This window comes from Nerophis lumbriciformis, linkage group LG15 (genome assembly GCF_033978685.3).
Source record: "Nerophis lumbriciformis linkage group LG15, RoL_Nlum_v2.1, whole genome shotgun sequence".
Taxonomy (NCBI): domain Eukaryota; kingdom Metazoa; phylum Chordata; class Actinopteri; order Syngnathiformes; family Syngnathidae; genus Nerophis; species Nerophis lumbriciformis.
This window is the reverse complement of record NC_084562.2, coordinates 19,747,501-19,765,000: the sequence shown is the minus strand read 5'-3', so window position 1 is coordinate 19,765,000 and position 17,500 is coordinate 19,747,501. Positions and strand designations below refer to the sequence as shown.

Sequence of the window (17,500 nt, the reverse complement as noted above, 5' to 3'; positions counted from 1 at the left end):
TCCCTTTAGGGGCTCCGTAGTTTTGGTTTGATTTATTATAATTTTTTAATTTCAAATCCATTATTATTGTTATTTGCAAATCAATTGTTTTGGGGGTGCAGGGGGGTTTGGAAATGGCCTCTAAAGTTCCTATTACTCTGTGAAGTGAAGTGAATTATATTTATATAGCGCTTTTCTCTAGTGACTCAAAGCGCTTTTACATAGTGAAACCCAATATCTAAGTTACATTTAAACCAGTGTGGGTGGCACTGGGAGCAGGTGGGTAAAGTGCCTTGCCCAAGGACACAACGGCAGTGACTAGGATGGCGGAAGCGGGGATCGAACCTGGAACCCTCTACCAACCGAGCTATACCACCCCTGTAAGGGGTTAGTTAGTGTGTGCAGGTTTCTTTTCTTCTTCTTTTTTTTTTTTATAAAGTGAAATGGTGCAGCTCATTTTAAAACAAAATATGCAAGTAACATTATTATTATTATCAAATAGCAATATTTGGGATGAAGACACAATTGACAGTAAAAATAAAGAGCAAAAAAAGTGTCTTTGTTTCATCCATCCATCAATTTTCTACCACTTACCGGTATTCCCTTTGTTTACCTTGTCATATTTCCCAACTTCACTTTGCCCAAAGGAGCGTCCGTCCTGGGCCGCCACGAGCACTCGGCTGCTCATCCAACGCGGCAGGAAGGACTCCAAGGTTTTGGCCAGCCGCTCGCGTCTGTGAGAGTCGGGTTCATTGCAGCAGAGGAAGGCTGCAAAGTAATGCCCAAGAGCTTAATGCAGGGATGTCAAACTGGTTTTCATTGAGGGCCACATCGCAGTTATGGCTGCCATCAGAGGGCCGTTTGTAACAGCGAATAATGCATGAATTTGCCTCTGCATTTCATTATTAACTATATAAATAGTTTTAAGTAGACTGTCGATTTCACAGTAAAAACTTTATATTTACAAAATTTTACTGTAAAATATAGTGGGGTTTTTTTCCATTTTTTTTTTACAACATTTTACGGTACATGGAAAAACAGTACCACTGTTTTTTGGGGGTTTCACAGAAAAAGCTGGCAGAAAAATTGCCAGAATTTTTGTGTTAAATTTACATTGGTTTTTGCAACATTATATTATTAATGGAAAAACAGTACAAGTTTTTTTATTTTTTATTCTGGCAACTTAGCTGCCAGTTTTTCTACCGTAAAAACAAATTTAAAACAACAATCGTACATTTTACAGTCAAAAATTGGCAGCTCAGTCAACAAAATTTTAACGCAAAAAAACAGTGGTAGGTTTTTTTTCAATTTACAGTAATATGCTGTAAAGAACAACGTAAAAATGTATTGTCATTTGTATTAATTGGATGGGTAGTTTTCAGTATGGTTTTTGCAACATTATATTATTAATGGAAAAACAGGACAAGTTTTTTTTTTTTATTCTGGCAACTTAGCTGCCAGCTTTTCTACCGTAAAAACAAATTTAAAACAACAATCGTACATTTTACAGTCAAAATTGGCAGCTCAGTCAACAAAATTTTAACGCAAAAAAACAGTAGTAGTTTTTTTTCAATTTACAGTAATGTGCTGTAAAGAACAACGTAAAAATGTATTGTCATTTGTATTAATTGGATGGGTAGTTTTCAGTAAAGTTAAGTATTTTTATTTAGACCACAAATTTGTTGCAATATTGGATAATATTAAAGTTTAAAAGGTATGCAATTTCAAGCAGTACATATATTTTGTCGGTCAAAATGAAAAAAATCCATTACATTTAGTGAGAAAATATTAAGTACCGTATTTTTCGGACTATAAGTCGCAGTTTTTTTCATAGTTTGGCCGGGGGTGCGACTTATACTCAGGAGCGACTTATGTGTGAAATTATTAACACATTAGCGTAAAATATCAAATAATATTATTTAGCTCATTCACGTAAGAGACTAGACGTATAAGATTTCATGGGATTTAGCGATTAGGAGTGACAGATTGTTTGGTAAACGTATAGCATGTTCTATATGTTATAGTTATTTGAATGACTCTTACCATAATATGTTACGTTAACATACCAGGCACCTTCTCAGTTGGTTATTTATGCCTCATATAACGTACACTTATTCAGCCTGTTGTTCACTATTCTTTATTTTAAATTGCCTTTCAAATGTCTATTCTTGGTGTTGGTTTTTATCAAATAAATTTCCCCCAAAAATGCGACTTATATATGTTTTTTTCCTTCTTTATTATGCATTTTCGGCCGGTGCGACTTATACCCTGAAAAATACGGTAGTAGTTTTTTTTCAATTTACAGTAATATGCTGTAAAGAACAACGTAAAATGTATTGTCATTTGTATTAATTGGATGGGTAGTTTTCAGTAAAGTTAAGTATTTTTATTTAGACCAAAAATTTGTTGCAATATTGGATACTATTAAAGTTTTGTCGGTCAAAATGAAAAAACTCCATTACATTTAGTGAGAAAATATTAAGTACCGTATTTTTCGGACTATAAGTCGCAGTTTTTTTCATAGTTTGGTGCGACTTATACTCAGGAGCGACTTACGTGTGAAATTATTAACACATTACCGTAAAATATCAAATAATATTATTTAGCTCATTCACGTAAGAGACTAGACGTATAAGATTTCATGGGATTTAGCGATTAGGAGTGACAGATTGTTTGGTAAACGTATAGCATGTTCTATATGTTATAGTTATTTGAATGACTCTTACCATAATATGTTACGTTAAAGGGGAACATTATCACCAGACCTATGTAAGCGTCAATATATACCTTGATGTTGCAGAAAAAAGACCATATATATGTTTTTAATCGATTTCCGAACTCTAAATGGGTGAATTTTGGCGAATTAAACGCCTTTCTATTATTCGCTCTCGGACGTTGTGACGTCACATCGGGAAGCAATCCGCCATTTTCTCAAACACCGAGTCAAATCAGCTCTGTTATTTTCCGTTTTTCCGACTGTTTTCCGTACCTTGGAGACATCATGCCTCGTCGGTGTGTTGTCGGAGGGTGTAACAACACGAACAGGGACGGATTCAAGTTGCACCAGTGGCTCAAAGATGCGAAAGTGGCAAGAAATTGGACGTTTGTTCCGCACACTTTACCGACGAAAGCTATGCTACGACAGAGATGGCAAGAATGTGTGGATATCCTGCGACACTCAAAGCAGATGCATTTCCAACGATAAAGTCAAAGAAATCTGCCGCCAGACCCCCAGGAAAAGAGAGCGGATGAGGGTATGTCTACAGAATATATTAATTGATGAAAACTGGGCTGTCTGCACTCTCAAAGTGCATGTTGTTGCCAAATGTATTTCATATGCTGTAAACCTAGTTCATAGTTGTTAGTTTCCTTTAATGCCAAACAAACACATACCAATCGTTGGTTAGAAGGCGATCGCCGAATTCGTCCTCGCTTTCTCCTGTCGTGTCGTTTTCGTCGGTTTGGCTTGCATACGGTTCAAACCGATATGGCTCAATAGCTTCAGTTTCTTCTTCAATTTCGTTTTCGCTACCTGCCTCCACACTACAACCATCCGTTTCAATACATGCGTAATCTGTTGAATCGCTTAAACCGCTGAAATCCGAGTCTGAATCCGAGCTAATGTCGCTATACCTTGCTGTTCTATGCGCCATGTTTGTTTGTGTCGGCATCACTATGTGACGTCACAGGAAAATGGACGGGTGTATATAACGATGGTTAAAATCAGGCACTTTGAAGCTTTTTTTAGGGATATTGCGTGATGGGTAAAAGTTTGAAAAAAAACTTCGAAAAATATAATAAGCCACTGGGAACTGATGTTTAATGGTTTTAACCTTTCTGAAATTGTGATAATGTTCCCCTTTAACATACCAGGCACGTTCTCAGTTGGTTATTTATGCCTCATATAACGTACAGCAGGGGTGCTCATTACGTCGATCGCGATCTACCGGTCGATCTCGGAGGGTGTGTCAGTCGATCACCAGCCAGGCATTAAAAAAATAGTCCTAAAAATGAGCGATCATAAATCTTCACTATGACGTCACTTTCGTCACTTGATTGACATTCACGGCACCCGAGGGTCTTCTGAGATGACGCTGGCTGCTGCCAGCTCATTAAAATTACCGACTGGAAGGCGAGAAACACTTTATTTCAACAGACTCTGGCGCCGTACCTGTCGTCAAAACTCCAAAGACCGACTGCACAGTTGCACAATAAAAGCTCTGCTTCATCCTGCCTGCGCTACCAAAATAAGAGTCTCAGAAAGCTGGCGTGCACAAGCTAGCAAGCTACGGAGTTTGCCGACAATGTATTTCTTGTGAAGTGTATACAAAGGAGTACGGAAGCTGGACAAATAAGATGCCAAAAACCAACCACTTTCATGTGGTATTGGACAGAAAGGAGGACTTTTTTTCTCCTCCATTCGAAAATGCGGACGTTATCATCACCACTGTCTGATTCCTATCAATGCAAGTCATCAGAATCAGGTAATACACCAACTTATATTCTTGTCTTCATGAAAGAAAGGAATCTATATGTGTTAAACATGCTTGTATTATCTTTAACCACCTTTAACTTGTTAACAATATTAACTATATGTGTTAAACAGGCTTGTATTATCTTTAACCACCTTTAAGTTGTTAACAATATTAACTATATGTGTTAAACATGCTTGTATTATCTTTAACCACCTTTAACTTGTTAACAATATTAACTATATGTATTAAACATGCTTGTTTTATCTTTAACCACCTTTAAGTTGTTAACAGTATTAACTATTTGTCTTAAACATGCTTGTATTATTTTTAACCACCTGTAACTTGTTAACAATATTAACTATATGTGTTAAACATGCTTGCATTATCTTTAAACACCTTTAACTTGTTAACAATATTAACTATATGTATTAAACATACTTGTATTATCATTAAACACCATTAATGTATTAACAATATTAACTATATGTGTCAAACATGCTTGCATTATCATTAAACACCTTTAACTTGTTAACAAAAACATATATTTCATAAATAAGTAAATATAAATTATATATATGAATGAGGTAGATCCCCACGACTTGATCAATTGAAAAGTAGCTCGCCTGCAGAAAAAGTGTGAGCACCCCTGACGTACACTTATTCAGCCTGTTGTTCACTATTCTTTATTTATTTTAAATTGCCTTTCAAATGTCTATTCTTGGTGTTGGCTTTTATCAAATACATTTCCCCAAAAAATGCGACTTATACTCCAGTGCGACTTATATATGTTTTTTCCTTCTTTATTATGCATTTTCGGCCGGTGCGACTTATACTCCGGAGCGACTTATACTTTTTTTCAATTTACAGTAATATGCTGTAAAGAACAACGTAAACTTTATTGTCATTTGTATTAATTGGATGGGTAGTATGCTGTAAAGTTAAGTATTTTTATTTAGACCAAAAACATGTTTGGAAAGTATGATAATATACTGTAATATTTGTTGCAATATTGGATACTATTTAAGTTTAAAATGTATGCAATTTCAAGCACTACATTTATTTTGTCTGTCAAAATGAAAAAAATCCATTACATTTAGTGAGAAAATATTAAGTACTTTATTGACACATTTTCAGGTGTTTGCGGGCCAGATAAAATTATGTCGCGGGCCAGATCTGGCCCCCCGGGCCTTGAGTTTGTCACCTGTGGCTTAATGGCACTGCAAAGCCACCCTGAAGGCAGATAACAAAAGGGGCGAAAAGTGAGGGAAAAAAATGTATTCTATTCTGGTCGAGCTATTTGGACGTCGTAGCGTTTTTCATTATGCAGTAATGGAAGCACAGTAGCAGCAACATGAAAAGGTCTAGTGAGGGAAAATCAATCCTTAGTAGTTGCATGGGAAGAGAAATGTGCTATATGAATATTGGAGAGGCCATTTAAGCACATTCTAAAACATACTAATGATCAAAAAAAGCATGGAATAAATGTGAAAATGTTAAAATGTTGATACTAATAACTAGGGATGTCCGATAATGGCTTTTTTGCCGATATCCGATATTGTCCAACTCTTAATTACCGATACTGATATATACAGTCGTGGAATTAACACATTATTATGCCTAATTTTGTTGTGATGCCCCGCTGGATGCATTAAACAATGTAACAGGGTTTTCCAAAATAAATCAACTCAAGTAATGGAAAAAGAATGCCAAAAAGTCACAAAGTGCATTATTTTTTTTAACATGCCTCAAAACAGCAGCTTGGAATTTGGGACTTGCTCCCTGAGAGAGCATGAGGAGATTGAGGTGGAGGGGGTTGGTGGTAGCGGGGGGGGGGGGGGGGGGGGGGTGTATATTGTAGCGTCCCGGAAGAGTTAGTGCTGCAAGTGGTTCTGGGTATTTGTTCTGTTGTGTTTATGTTGTGTTACGGTGTGGATGTTCTACCCAAATGTGTTTGTCATTCTTGTTTGGTGTGGGTTCACAGTGTGGCGCATATTTGTAACAGTGTTAAAGTTGTTTATACGGCCACCCTCAGTGTGACCTGTATGGCTGTTGACCAAGTATGCGTGGCATTCACTTGTGTGTGGGAAAAGCCGTAGATATTATGTGACTGGGCCGGCATATAAGGTTCTGTACTTCTCCCTACGTCCGTGTACACAGCGGCGTTTTAAAAAGTCATAAATTTGACTTTTTGAAACCGATACCGATAATTTTGAAACCGATACTGATAATTTCCGATATTACATTTAAAAGCATTTATCGGCCGATAATATCGGGCTGCCGATATTATCGGACATCTCTACTAATAACACAAACTCGCAATATAGGCTTTGTTAAAAAAAACTAATAACGAATCTAAATCAACGTTATTATGAATTATTGACCTATTAAAGGCTCCAAATACTTCACACCAAATATTCCACATTGAAATATGTTTTGGGGGGAAAATGTTGCATTTTTTTTCCCCCACAAAGAGCATAAAAAAATTAATTAATTAATTTAAAAAAATCTTATAATTGACGGACAGATGTGAAGTTGATGTTGTTATTCATGTATTGAAAGTAAAGACAGTGCTGCATATTTTTTGTTTTTTTCTATAACAAAACAGGATTTTCGTTGACAAAAAGGACATAAAACTAAATATAAAAATCCAGCTTTATATCAATAGTTTATTTAGAGATTAAAGCATCCATCCATCCATCCACTTTCTACTGCTTGTCCCGCAGTCATATTTTGCTAACATTAGCATGCTAGCATTTTAAATACATTTTTCAGGTACACACCTTAGATTAATATATTTCGGTACTAGATGCATGTTACAGTTAGCATTTTTGCATGCTAGCTTTATTTTATTTACCTAATTTAGTAGGCACAGAACTCAGGTCATATTGGGGTATTTCACCAATGCTAACTGTAAGCATGCTACTGTTAGCATAGTAATAGGGTATTGTCTGTAGAATTTTGAGGATAAAAATTACATTTATTCCATTTTGGAATAAGGCTGGAACATAAAATGTGGAAAAAATGAGGCGCTGTATAAATCAGGGGTGTCCAAAGTGCAGGCCGGCAGGCATTTGTGGCTTGTAGCTCATGTTTTAATGGTACGCGGCACAACCGTTAGCATTCTGATATTAGCATGATAGTTTTATATAATATTTTAGCGATATATAAATAACATTTTGTTACTGTACGAATGGCACCTAGATAGCATGTTAATGTTACTAAGTTATAGCTAACGTTGTAGGTAATAAAAAAATAATAATAATAAAAGTAATAAAAGTTTGTAGGTAGCCTCGGTCATATTTTGCTAACATTAGCATGCTAGCATTTTAAATACATTTTTCAGGTACACACCTTAGATTAATATATGTCAGTACTAAATGCTTGTTACAGATAGCATTTTCGCATGCTAGCTTTATTGTATGTAGCTAATGTTTTAATGGTACGCGGCACAACCGTTAGCATTCTGATATTAGCATGATAGTTTTATATAATATTTTAGCGATATATAAATAACATTTTGGTACTGGACGAATGGTACCTAGATAGCATGTTAATGTTAATAAGATTTAGCTAACTTTGTAGGTAATAAAAATAATAAAAGTAATAAAAGTTTGTAGGTAGCCTCAGTCATATTTTGCTAACATTAGCATGCTAGCATTTTGAATATTTTATTCAGCTACACACCTTAGATTAATATATTTCAGTACTAGATGCTTGTTACAGTTAGCATTTTCGCGAGCTAGCTTTTTCTTTTATAGCTAATTTAGCAGGCACAGAACTCAGGTCATATTTGGGTATTTCACTAATGCTAACTGTTTATTTTTTTAAATCCATTGTCACTTTGGGGTATTGTCTGTAGCTAACTTTGTAGGTAATAAAAATAAAAACAATAATAAAAGTAATGTAAGTTTGTAGGTAGCCTCAGTCATATTTTGCTAACATTAGCATGCTAGCATTATAAATACATTTTTCAGGTACACACCTTAGATTAATATATTTCAGTACTAGTACTACATTTTGGCATTTTTTTTTCAGCTAATTTAGCAAGCACATAACTCAGGTCATATTTGGATATTTCACCAATGCTAGCTGTAAGCACACTATTGTTAGCATGCTAGCATAATAAATATAAAAAAATCGATATATTGTACTGGTTTTGAAGGTGAAAACTACCAACAATTCAATTTGTCCGTCTGTGGCCCTCAATGGGCCCCACTGGTGAAAATATGCGTGTTATGTACCTCAGTGTTTTTCAACCTTTTTTGAGCCAAGGCACATTTTTTGTGTTGAAAAAATATGGAGGCACACCATCAGCAGAAATCATTAAAAAACGAATCTCAGTTGACAGTAAAAAATTATTGGATATGACTTTAAAGCATAACCAAGCATGCATCACTATAGCTCTTGTCTCAAAGTAGGTGTACTGTCACCACCTGTCACATCACGCCGTGACTTATTTGGACTTTTTTGCTGTTTTCCTATGTGTAATGTTTTAGTTCTTGTCTTGCACTCCTATTTTGGTGGCTTTTTCTCTTTTTTTGATATTTTCCTGTAGCAGTTTCGTGTCTTCCTTTGAGCGATATTTCCCGCATCTACTTTGTTTTAGCAATCAAGAATATTTCAGTTGTTTTTATCCTTCTTTGTGGGGACATTGTTGATTGTCATGTCATGTTCGGATGTACGTTGTGGACGCTGTCTTTGCTCCACAGTAAGTCTTTGCTGTCGTCCAGCATTCTGTTTTTGTTTACTTTGTAGCCAGTTCAGTTTTAGTTTCGTTCTGCATAGCCTTCCCTAAGCTTCAATGCCTTTTCTTAGGGGCACACACCTTTTGTTTATTTTTGGTTAAAGCATTAGATACCTTTTTACCTATCACATCACGCCGTGACTTATTTGGACTTTTTTGCTGTTTTCCTATGTGTAGTGTTTTAGTTCTTGTCTTGCGCTCTATTTTGGTGGTTTTTTCTCTTTTTTTGATATTTTCCTGTAGCAGTTTCGTGTCTTCCTTTGAGCGATATTTCCCGCATCTACTTTGTTTTAGCAATCAAGAATATTTCAGTTGTTTTTATCCTTCTTTGTGGGGACATTGTTGATTGTCATGTCATGTTCGGATGTACATTGTGGACGCCGTCTTTGCTCCACAGTAAGTCTTTGCTGTCGTCCAGCATTCTGTTTTTGTTTACTTTGTAGCCAGTTCAGTTTTAGTTTCGTTCTGCATAGCCTTCCCTAAGCTTCAATGCCTTTTCTTAGGGGCACACACCTTTTGTTTATTTTTGGTTTAAGCATTAGATACCTTTTTACCTGCACACTGCCTCCCGCTGTTTCCGACATCTACAAAGCAATTAGCTACCTGCTGCCACCTACTGATATGGAAGAGTATTACACGGTTACTCTGCCGAGCTCTAGACAGTATAGACCAGGGGTGCTCACACTTTTTCTGCAGGCGAGCTACTTTTCAATTGATCAAGTCGTGGGGATCTACCTCATTCATATATATAATTTACATTTACTTATTTATGAAATATATGTTTTGGTTAACAAGTTAAAGGTGTTTAATGATAATGCAAGCATGTTTAACACATATAGTTAATATTGTTAAAAAATTAAAGGTGTTTAATGATAATACAAGTATGTTTAATACATATAGTTAATATTGTTAATAAGTTAAAGGTGTTTAAAGATAATGCAAGCATGTTTAACACATATTTAATATTGTTAAAAAATTAAAGGTGTTTAATGATAATACAAGAATGTTTAATACATATAGTTAATATTGTTAACAACTTAAAGGTGTTTAAAGATAATACAAGCATGTTTAACACATATAGTTAATATTGTTAATAAGTTAAAGGTGTTTAAAGATAATACAAGCATGTTTAACACATATAGATTCCTTTCTTTCATGAAGACAAGAATATAAGTTGGTGTATTACCTGATTCTGATGACTTGCATTGATTATGCAGTGGTGCTGATAAGGTCCGCATTTTCGAATGGAGGAGAAAAAAAGTCCTCCTTTCTGTCCAATACCACATGAAAGTGGTTGGTTTTTGGCATCTTATTTGTCCAGCTTCCGTACTCCTTTGTATACACTTTACAAGAAATACATTGTCGGCAAACTCCGTAGCTTGCTAGCTTGTGCACGCCAGCTTTCTGAGACTCTTATTTTGGTAGCGCAACTGTGCAGTCGGTCTTTGGAGTTTTGACGACAGGTACGGCGCCAGAGTCTGTTGAAATAAAGTGTTTCTCGCCTTCCAGTCGGTAATTTTAAGCAGCCAGCGTCATCTCAGAAGACCCTCGGGTGCCGTGAATGTCAATCAAGTGACGAAAGTGACGTCATAGTGAAGATTTATGATCGCTCATTTTTAGGACTATTTTTTTAATGCCTGGCTGGTGATCGACTGACACACCCTCCGAGATCGACCGGTAGCTCGCGATCGACGTAATGAGCACCCCTGGTATAGACACTAAACAACAACACATCATTTGCAGACTATAATTACTGGTTTGCAAAAAATATTTTTAACCCAAATAGGTGAAATTAGATAATCTTCCACGGCACACCAGACTGTATCTCACGGCACACTAGTGTGCCGCAGCACAGTGGTTGAAAAACACTGATGTACCTCATATTATGCTGTGCTGCACAAACTTTTAAGTGCTGCATCACTTTTTGAGGATTAATTCTTAAAAGAGTGCTTAAGTAAAGGCGGCGTCACCTGGGGTTGCACACTGCATTACGGCCAAAGCTTTGCCCCCGGGAGCGGCGCACAGGTCCAGAACTTTCTCCCCGTCTCCGACTTGCAGAGCGAGGACGGGAAGCAGGGAGGCGGCGTTGAGGAGGTAGTACGGCTTCAGCTGCCCGGCCCTGTGAGCCGGCGACGGGAACCGGGTCGGACGCGGGTGGATGTAACACTGCAACGGCGGCGGGGGCGGGGCGAGGGCCGCCTCCGACGGGAGGGGGCGGGAGGAGTCGCCCTCGGGGCCCTCTCTCCGAGGCAGCAGCGTGGAGAAGCCCTGTGACAGGAGGGCGCGCTCGGCGGCAGTCGCCGCGGCGAAGCGGTTGAGCATCACGCCGTGCTGCCAGGACGCGGGGTCGAGGAGCACGGACCTGCGGGACGGAGGCGGCACCGGTGGGCAAAACAGTACACCATGCAGTAAAAATGATGCAATCACATCCTCCGACCTCACGGACGCCCACGAGTCCCCGAGCTCTTCGCCGTACTGCCGGTCAAAACGCTCCAGAACCAGCTGACAAACAGCTCTTTTGCCTCCTCTGGTGACCTGGAATGAACGGAATGAAATCAGCTACATATTTGGAAATATAATAGTCCTACTTGACTGCTGGCGTCCCGTAGGGAACCACGGCAGCGCTCGGTTTATGTAGGGCTGACTCATCCGGCTCTGTAACCTCGTTTGAGGCCCCGCCAGGAGGGAGACAAGCTCATATTTTCACACGCAATCAAGAGCGTTATTAAAAGAAATAACTTGATTATCGACAAAAAAATATCACCAAAATACAAAACCCAAAAGCAGTGAAGTTGTCACGTTGTGTAAATGGTAAATAAAAATCATTTTCAACTTATATTCAATTGAATAGACTGCAAAGACATTTAATGCTCCAATTGAGAAACTTAATTTGTATTTTTTGGGGAAATAATCATTAATAGAGATGTCCGATAATATCGGCCGATAAATGCTTTAAAATGTAATATCGGAAATTATCTGTATCGGTTTCAAAATGATCGGTATCAGTTTAAAAAAATCATTAAAAAAGTATCTATTTATTGATATAAATAGTCATAATCAACACAATTAATATATTATTTGCATTGATACTAATAATATTAATAATAAAACCTTTTCAAAACAAGCTACAAAAGCTCCACTAGAGTAATAAGCACGAAGACGTCCTAAAAACATCTTTAAAAAAATAATAAAAACATGTGTTAATTTATAAGAAAAAGAATAAAATTATTAAGAATTAATTTCCAATTGAAATAGGAAAATAATCACGTTTTTTATAAATTAAAATATAAATCATAGCTTTTTTTAAATTTCTATTTAATCACACAAATTATTATTTGGAATTAAAATGTTAATAAAACCCTTTCAAAACAGCTTATAAAAGCTCCTCTAGATTGAGCAAGGAGACGGCCTTAAAATCATCTTTAAAAAATATGTTTCAATTAAATTGTTTTTTTTTAAATCTAATTATTAAAATTATATTTAGAATTGGAATACATATGAATCAAATTATTTTAATCATTAAGCTCATTAAACGATTAATTGAACCAACATAATATAAATTACAGCTTTTTCTAATCAAATTAATTAACAATGATCACACTGATTGTGTGAAGATCTGCTTCCTAAATAGAATACTATTTAAATGTTGTCAGTTACATGAATAAAACACAAAATAATGTATTAATGATTTTTAAAAAACATGCACTCGAAAGAAATGCATACTGAAATATGAGGTGCAGAAAGAGAAAAATAGTATACTTAATGTGAGTTGTGGATACCAATATTCTGGTATTGTTCTGGCAAACAAACTTATTCCCTTTATTTGGGTTGAAATAACTTTTTTTGTAAAATTATCTTTCAGAAGAATAAAGGGTGAAGACTCCTAATCTAAAAAAATAACACTAGCAGAACAGCGATGTTGTAACTTACACAACGGCGACCTCTGCTGGACAGAGTGTGAATTACACCACACGTCAACACAGTTTTAGAGGCTATCACGCTTACACGCTGCTTTATATTTCATTTAATTCGCAATACTTAATTACCTAAATTGGTGTACATTTTGTAACAAATATTAGCTGACCAAGTAATAAAGATGATAGCTTACTTGGGTAATGGAGTCTTCTTGTGTCTTTACAGCAGCAACGTGACCCTCCTCTCCATAAGACGAACACGGACGTCGAATCCCGAGTCTAACGCCCAATGTCCTCTGTAAACACACTAGAAAGTGAAACATTTGACTTTTCCATAGAAGTAAAACTACAACTAAAAAAGCCGAGGATGAGCTACAAACTGATGATACTTCAACATTAACCCCAGGAAGTGTTGAGAGTTGAATGCGAAATTGCTAGTATGGCTCTATACCACAGCGCCACCTGCAGTATTGGAGTACACACTACATAGCAATGCGAGTGCCTATCCAATAGCGTGGGGAGTATTTAACCAGTTTTTTAAATAATCCACACACAATTTATAAATAAATATACATTTTAGACTTTGATCTTTTTAACTTCAATGTTCATCCTCCCTTGTATTTATTCTCAGCACACGTTCATATATTCAAATATTCAAAGCATATAAAAACACTTGTATGGAGGTTCATTTGTGTCTTTACTATGAAAGCTTTTTGGAATCTGAATTTATGTAGCTGATTTTTTTGGGCGTTTGAAATGTGTGTACTGTGTAAACTTTAAAATAATATAAAAAATTGTGAGCAAAAATGTGTGAAAAAAAATCAGTGTAAAAAAAAAAGTCAGTGTGCTGTATAAAACTTCAATGTGGAAAAATTAACTGTAAAAAAATGTTTTTAAAAATAAAAGTCAGTGTAAAAAAAACTCAGTGTAAAACATTTAGTGCAGAAAATTTCAGTGTATTAAAAACAGTGTGTAAACATGTAGTCTAAAACAAATCAGTTTTTTAAAATTCTGTATTTTAAGTCAGTGGAAAAAAAATCAGTGATGAAAATTGCAGTGTAATAAAAAAAAACTGTAAAAATTCAGCCTGAAAAAAATCAGTGTTTTAAAATTCAGTGCAGAAAAATTATGTCTTAAAAAAAATCTGTTTTAATAGTCGGTGTAAAAAATTCAGTGTAAAACATTTAGTGCAGAAAATTTCAGAGCAATAACAATGTAAAATTCAGTCTGAAAAAAAATATGTGTTTTAAAATTCAGTGCAGAAAAATTAAGTCTAAAAAAGTCTGTGATTTAAAAGTCAGTGTAAAAAACTGAGTGTAAAAACTTTTAGTGCAGAACATTTTAGTGTAAGAAAAAACACTAAAAATTCAGTCGGAAAAAAATACATTGTTTTAAAATTCAGTCTAAAAAAATCTGTATTTTAAGTCAGCGTAAATACATAAGTGGAAAATACTTAATGCAGAATATTTCAGTGCAATAAAAAACAGTGTGTAAAAATTCAGTCTGAAAAAATCTGTTTTAAAATTCACTGCAGAAAAATTCTGTATTTTAAGGGCCAGTGGAAAAAATTTAGTGTAATAAAAAACTGTAAAAATTCAGCCTGAAAAAAATCAGTGTTTTAAAATAATTCAGTGCAGAAAAATGAAGTCTAAAAAAATCTGTTTTAATAGTCGGTGTAAAAAATTCAGTGTAAAACATTTAGTGCAGAGAATTTCAGTGCAATAATAAACAATTTAAAATTCAGTCTGAAAAAAATCAGTGTTTTAAAATTCAGTGCAGAAAAATTAAGTCTAAAAAAGTCTGTGTAAAAAACTCAGTGTAAAAACATTTAGTGCAGAACATTTTAGTGTAATAAAAAACAGTGTGTAAAAATTCAGTCGGAAAAAAAAATATTGTATTAAAATTCAGTTTAAAAAATTCTGTACTTTAAGTCAGCGTAAACAAGTAAGTGGAAAACATTTAATGCAGAAAATTTCAGTGCAATAAAAAACAGTGTAAAATTCAGTCTGAAATTATCAGTTTTAAAATTCAGACAGAAAAATTAAGTCTAAAAAAATCTGTGTTTTAAAAGTCAGAGTAAACATTTACTGCAAACAAATTTAGTGTAATAAAAAACAGTGTGTAAAAATTCAGTCGGAAAAAAAAAGTTTTAAAATTCAGTCTAAAAAAATATGTTTTAATAGTCGGTGTAAAAAATTCAGTGTAAAACATTTAGTGCAGAACATTTCAGTGCAATAATAAACAATGTAAAATTCAGTCTGAAAAAAAATCTGTGTTTTAAAATTCAGTGCAGAAAAATTAAGTCTAAAAAAGTCTGTGATTTAAAAGTCAGTGTAAAAATTTTTAGTGCAGAACAAGTAAGAAAAAACACTAAAAATTCAGTCGGAAAAAAAAATATTGTTTTAAAATTCAGTCTAAAAAAAATCTGTATTTTAAGTCAGCGTAAATACATAAGTGGAAAATACTTAATGCAGAATATTTCAGTGCAATAAAAAACTGTGTAAAAATTCAGTCTGAAAAAATCTGTTTTAAAATTCAGACAGAAAAATTAAGTCTAAAAAAATGTGTTTTAAAAGTCAGAGTAAAAAAAAATTAGTGTAATAAAAAACAGTGTGTAAAAAATTAGTCGAAAAAAAAAAGTTTTAAAATTCAGTCGAAAAAAATTCTGTATTTTAAAAACCAGCGTAAAACATCAGTGAAAAATATTAAGTGCAGAAAAATTCAGTGTATTAAAAACAGTGTGTAAACAGTCAGTCTAAAAAATTAAATGTATGAAAATTCAGTGTAAAAAAATTTTGTGGAGAAATATTTGATTCAAAATTCAAGACTGACTTACAGCAAATTAAGACTGAGGCAACCAGCCAATGAGGTGCGTTTTGAAGCAACAAATATTTATGTGTGGAACTTTTTTACACTTAATTTTTTACACATTGAATTTTAAAACACTGTATTTTGACAAACGGAATTTTTAAACACACATTTTTATTTAAGGAAAATAACAGCATCATTTGATGTGAAAATATTTGGTTCACAAAATTCAAAATAATTTTTTTTAAGAGGTTTTATTGAAGTATGTTTAATATTTTTGGCCACTGACAGTATACAACGTTTGAACAATAACACTGTGTTTGAATATTAGAAAATTGAAAGCTGTACTTCAATCCAGTGATATTTTGTAGTACCACTAGATGAAGCCTGGGTGTACACCGCCTTCTCCCTGAATGCAGCTGAGATAGGCACCAGCGACCCCAAAAGGGACAAGCGGTAGTAAATGGATGGATAGATGGAGCCTGCATACCACTAGTGGTACACGTACCACAGTTTGAGAATCCCCGCTCTACACCTTTTGTAAAGAGTTTGATTAAAAAAAAGCACCTTTTAGAGCAGGGGTGTCAAACTCGTTTTCGTTGAGGGACGATTCTAACACTGAATAATATTTATATGAATACAAATTCCTTAAGATTTGACTCATGATATCAATTAAACAATTTGATTTTACATACAAAAATTTTAATGAAAAATGTACTGTTTTTTTTTACCGCATATTAATGTGAATGGCAAAAAAACCAAACAGTTTTTAATGGTAAAATTCAAATAAGTGAGATGCCAGTTTTCTTTATTACTGTAAATGGAAAAATGGCACCAGTTTTTCTTACGGTAAAAAACTGGCACCTCAGTTGCCAGAATTGTACCGTAAAAAAAACAGTGGTATTGTTTTTCCGTTTAAATTCTGTAAAAACTTTTACCAAACTTTATACCGTAAAACAGTTTGTCATTTGCTTTATAAGTCAGGCAGTGTTTTTTTTCAGAAAATAGTTTTTGAGAATGTATTTGTTGCTTCATTGGATATTAAAGTTCAAAATACATTTGCATGCACTCCGTGTATTTTTATTTTCCGTCAAAATGGAAACACATTTAGAAGGAAAAGGTGAAGTTTATTTCTAGGCTTTCACAGGCCATGTAAAACAAAATATAGTTATAAATATAATAAAAAAATCAAATAAAAGCATGTTTGTTTTTATTTTATTAACAAAATACAACTATTTATTTATCTTAAATTTAGATACATCCATGTTTATTTTGTTCCTTTAAAAAACTCCAATGAAAATTAAGTTGAACATTTTTTTAAAGGAACTTTTGATATGTTTTGGCGTTTCACTTAATCTTATATTTTCTTTCCTCCTTGCCTGTCAGCAATAGAAGGCTTGAATTCCCCTTCAGGACCAGTAAATATATAAAGATGTTTGGCTGATTTGGGTAATACAAATAAATAATGTACCCAAACAAATAGAAATGCCTTTCACTGAATGTGTTGACAAAAACGAAATATTTGCAATTTTAACTGAAATGTGAACATTTGCAAAACAGAAAAAATGTCCAGACAGGGT

The 17,500-nt window shown here is 34.5% G+C and overlaps 2 protein-coding genes across 2 annotated transcripts in view; both read right to left on the bottom strand.

The window, feature by feature from the left end:
• nsun3 (NOP2/Sun RNA methyltransferase 3) overlaps positions 1-13,538 on the bottom strand; it is a 19,082-nt gene extending 5,544 nt beyond the window's left edge. The window contains exons 1-4 of the mRNA XM_061975346.2: positions 13,307-13,538; positions 11,636-11,733; positions 11,169-11,560; positions 593-747 (exon numbers count right to left, since the gene is read on the bottom strand). Of these exons, the coding sequence (XP_061831330.1) occupies positions 593-747; positions 11,169-11,560; positions 11,636-11,733; positions 13,307-13,435 (774 nt within the window). The 5' untranslated portion in view covers positions 13,436-13,538. The remainder of the gene's footprint in view (positions 1-592; positions 748-11,168; positions 11,561-11,635; positions 11,734-13,306) is intronic.
• A 3,961-nt stretch (positions 13,539-17,499) lies between these two features.
• LOC133615885 (ATP synthase F(0) complex subunit C3, mitochondrial-like) overlaps position 17,500 on the bottom strand; it is a 16,181-nt gene continuing 16,180 nt past the window's right edge. The window contains exon 5 of the mRNA XM_061974751.1: position 17,500. This exon is cut by the window's right edge and continues 341 nt beyond it. The gene's annotated coding sequence lies outside the window, so the exon portion shown is untranslated.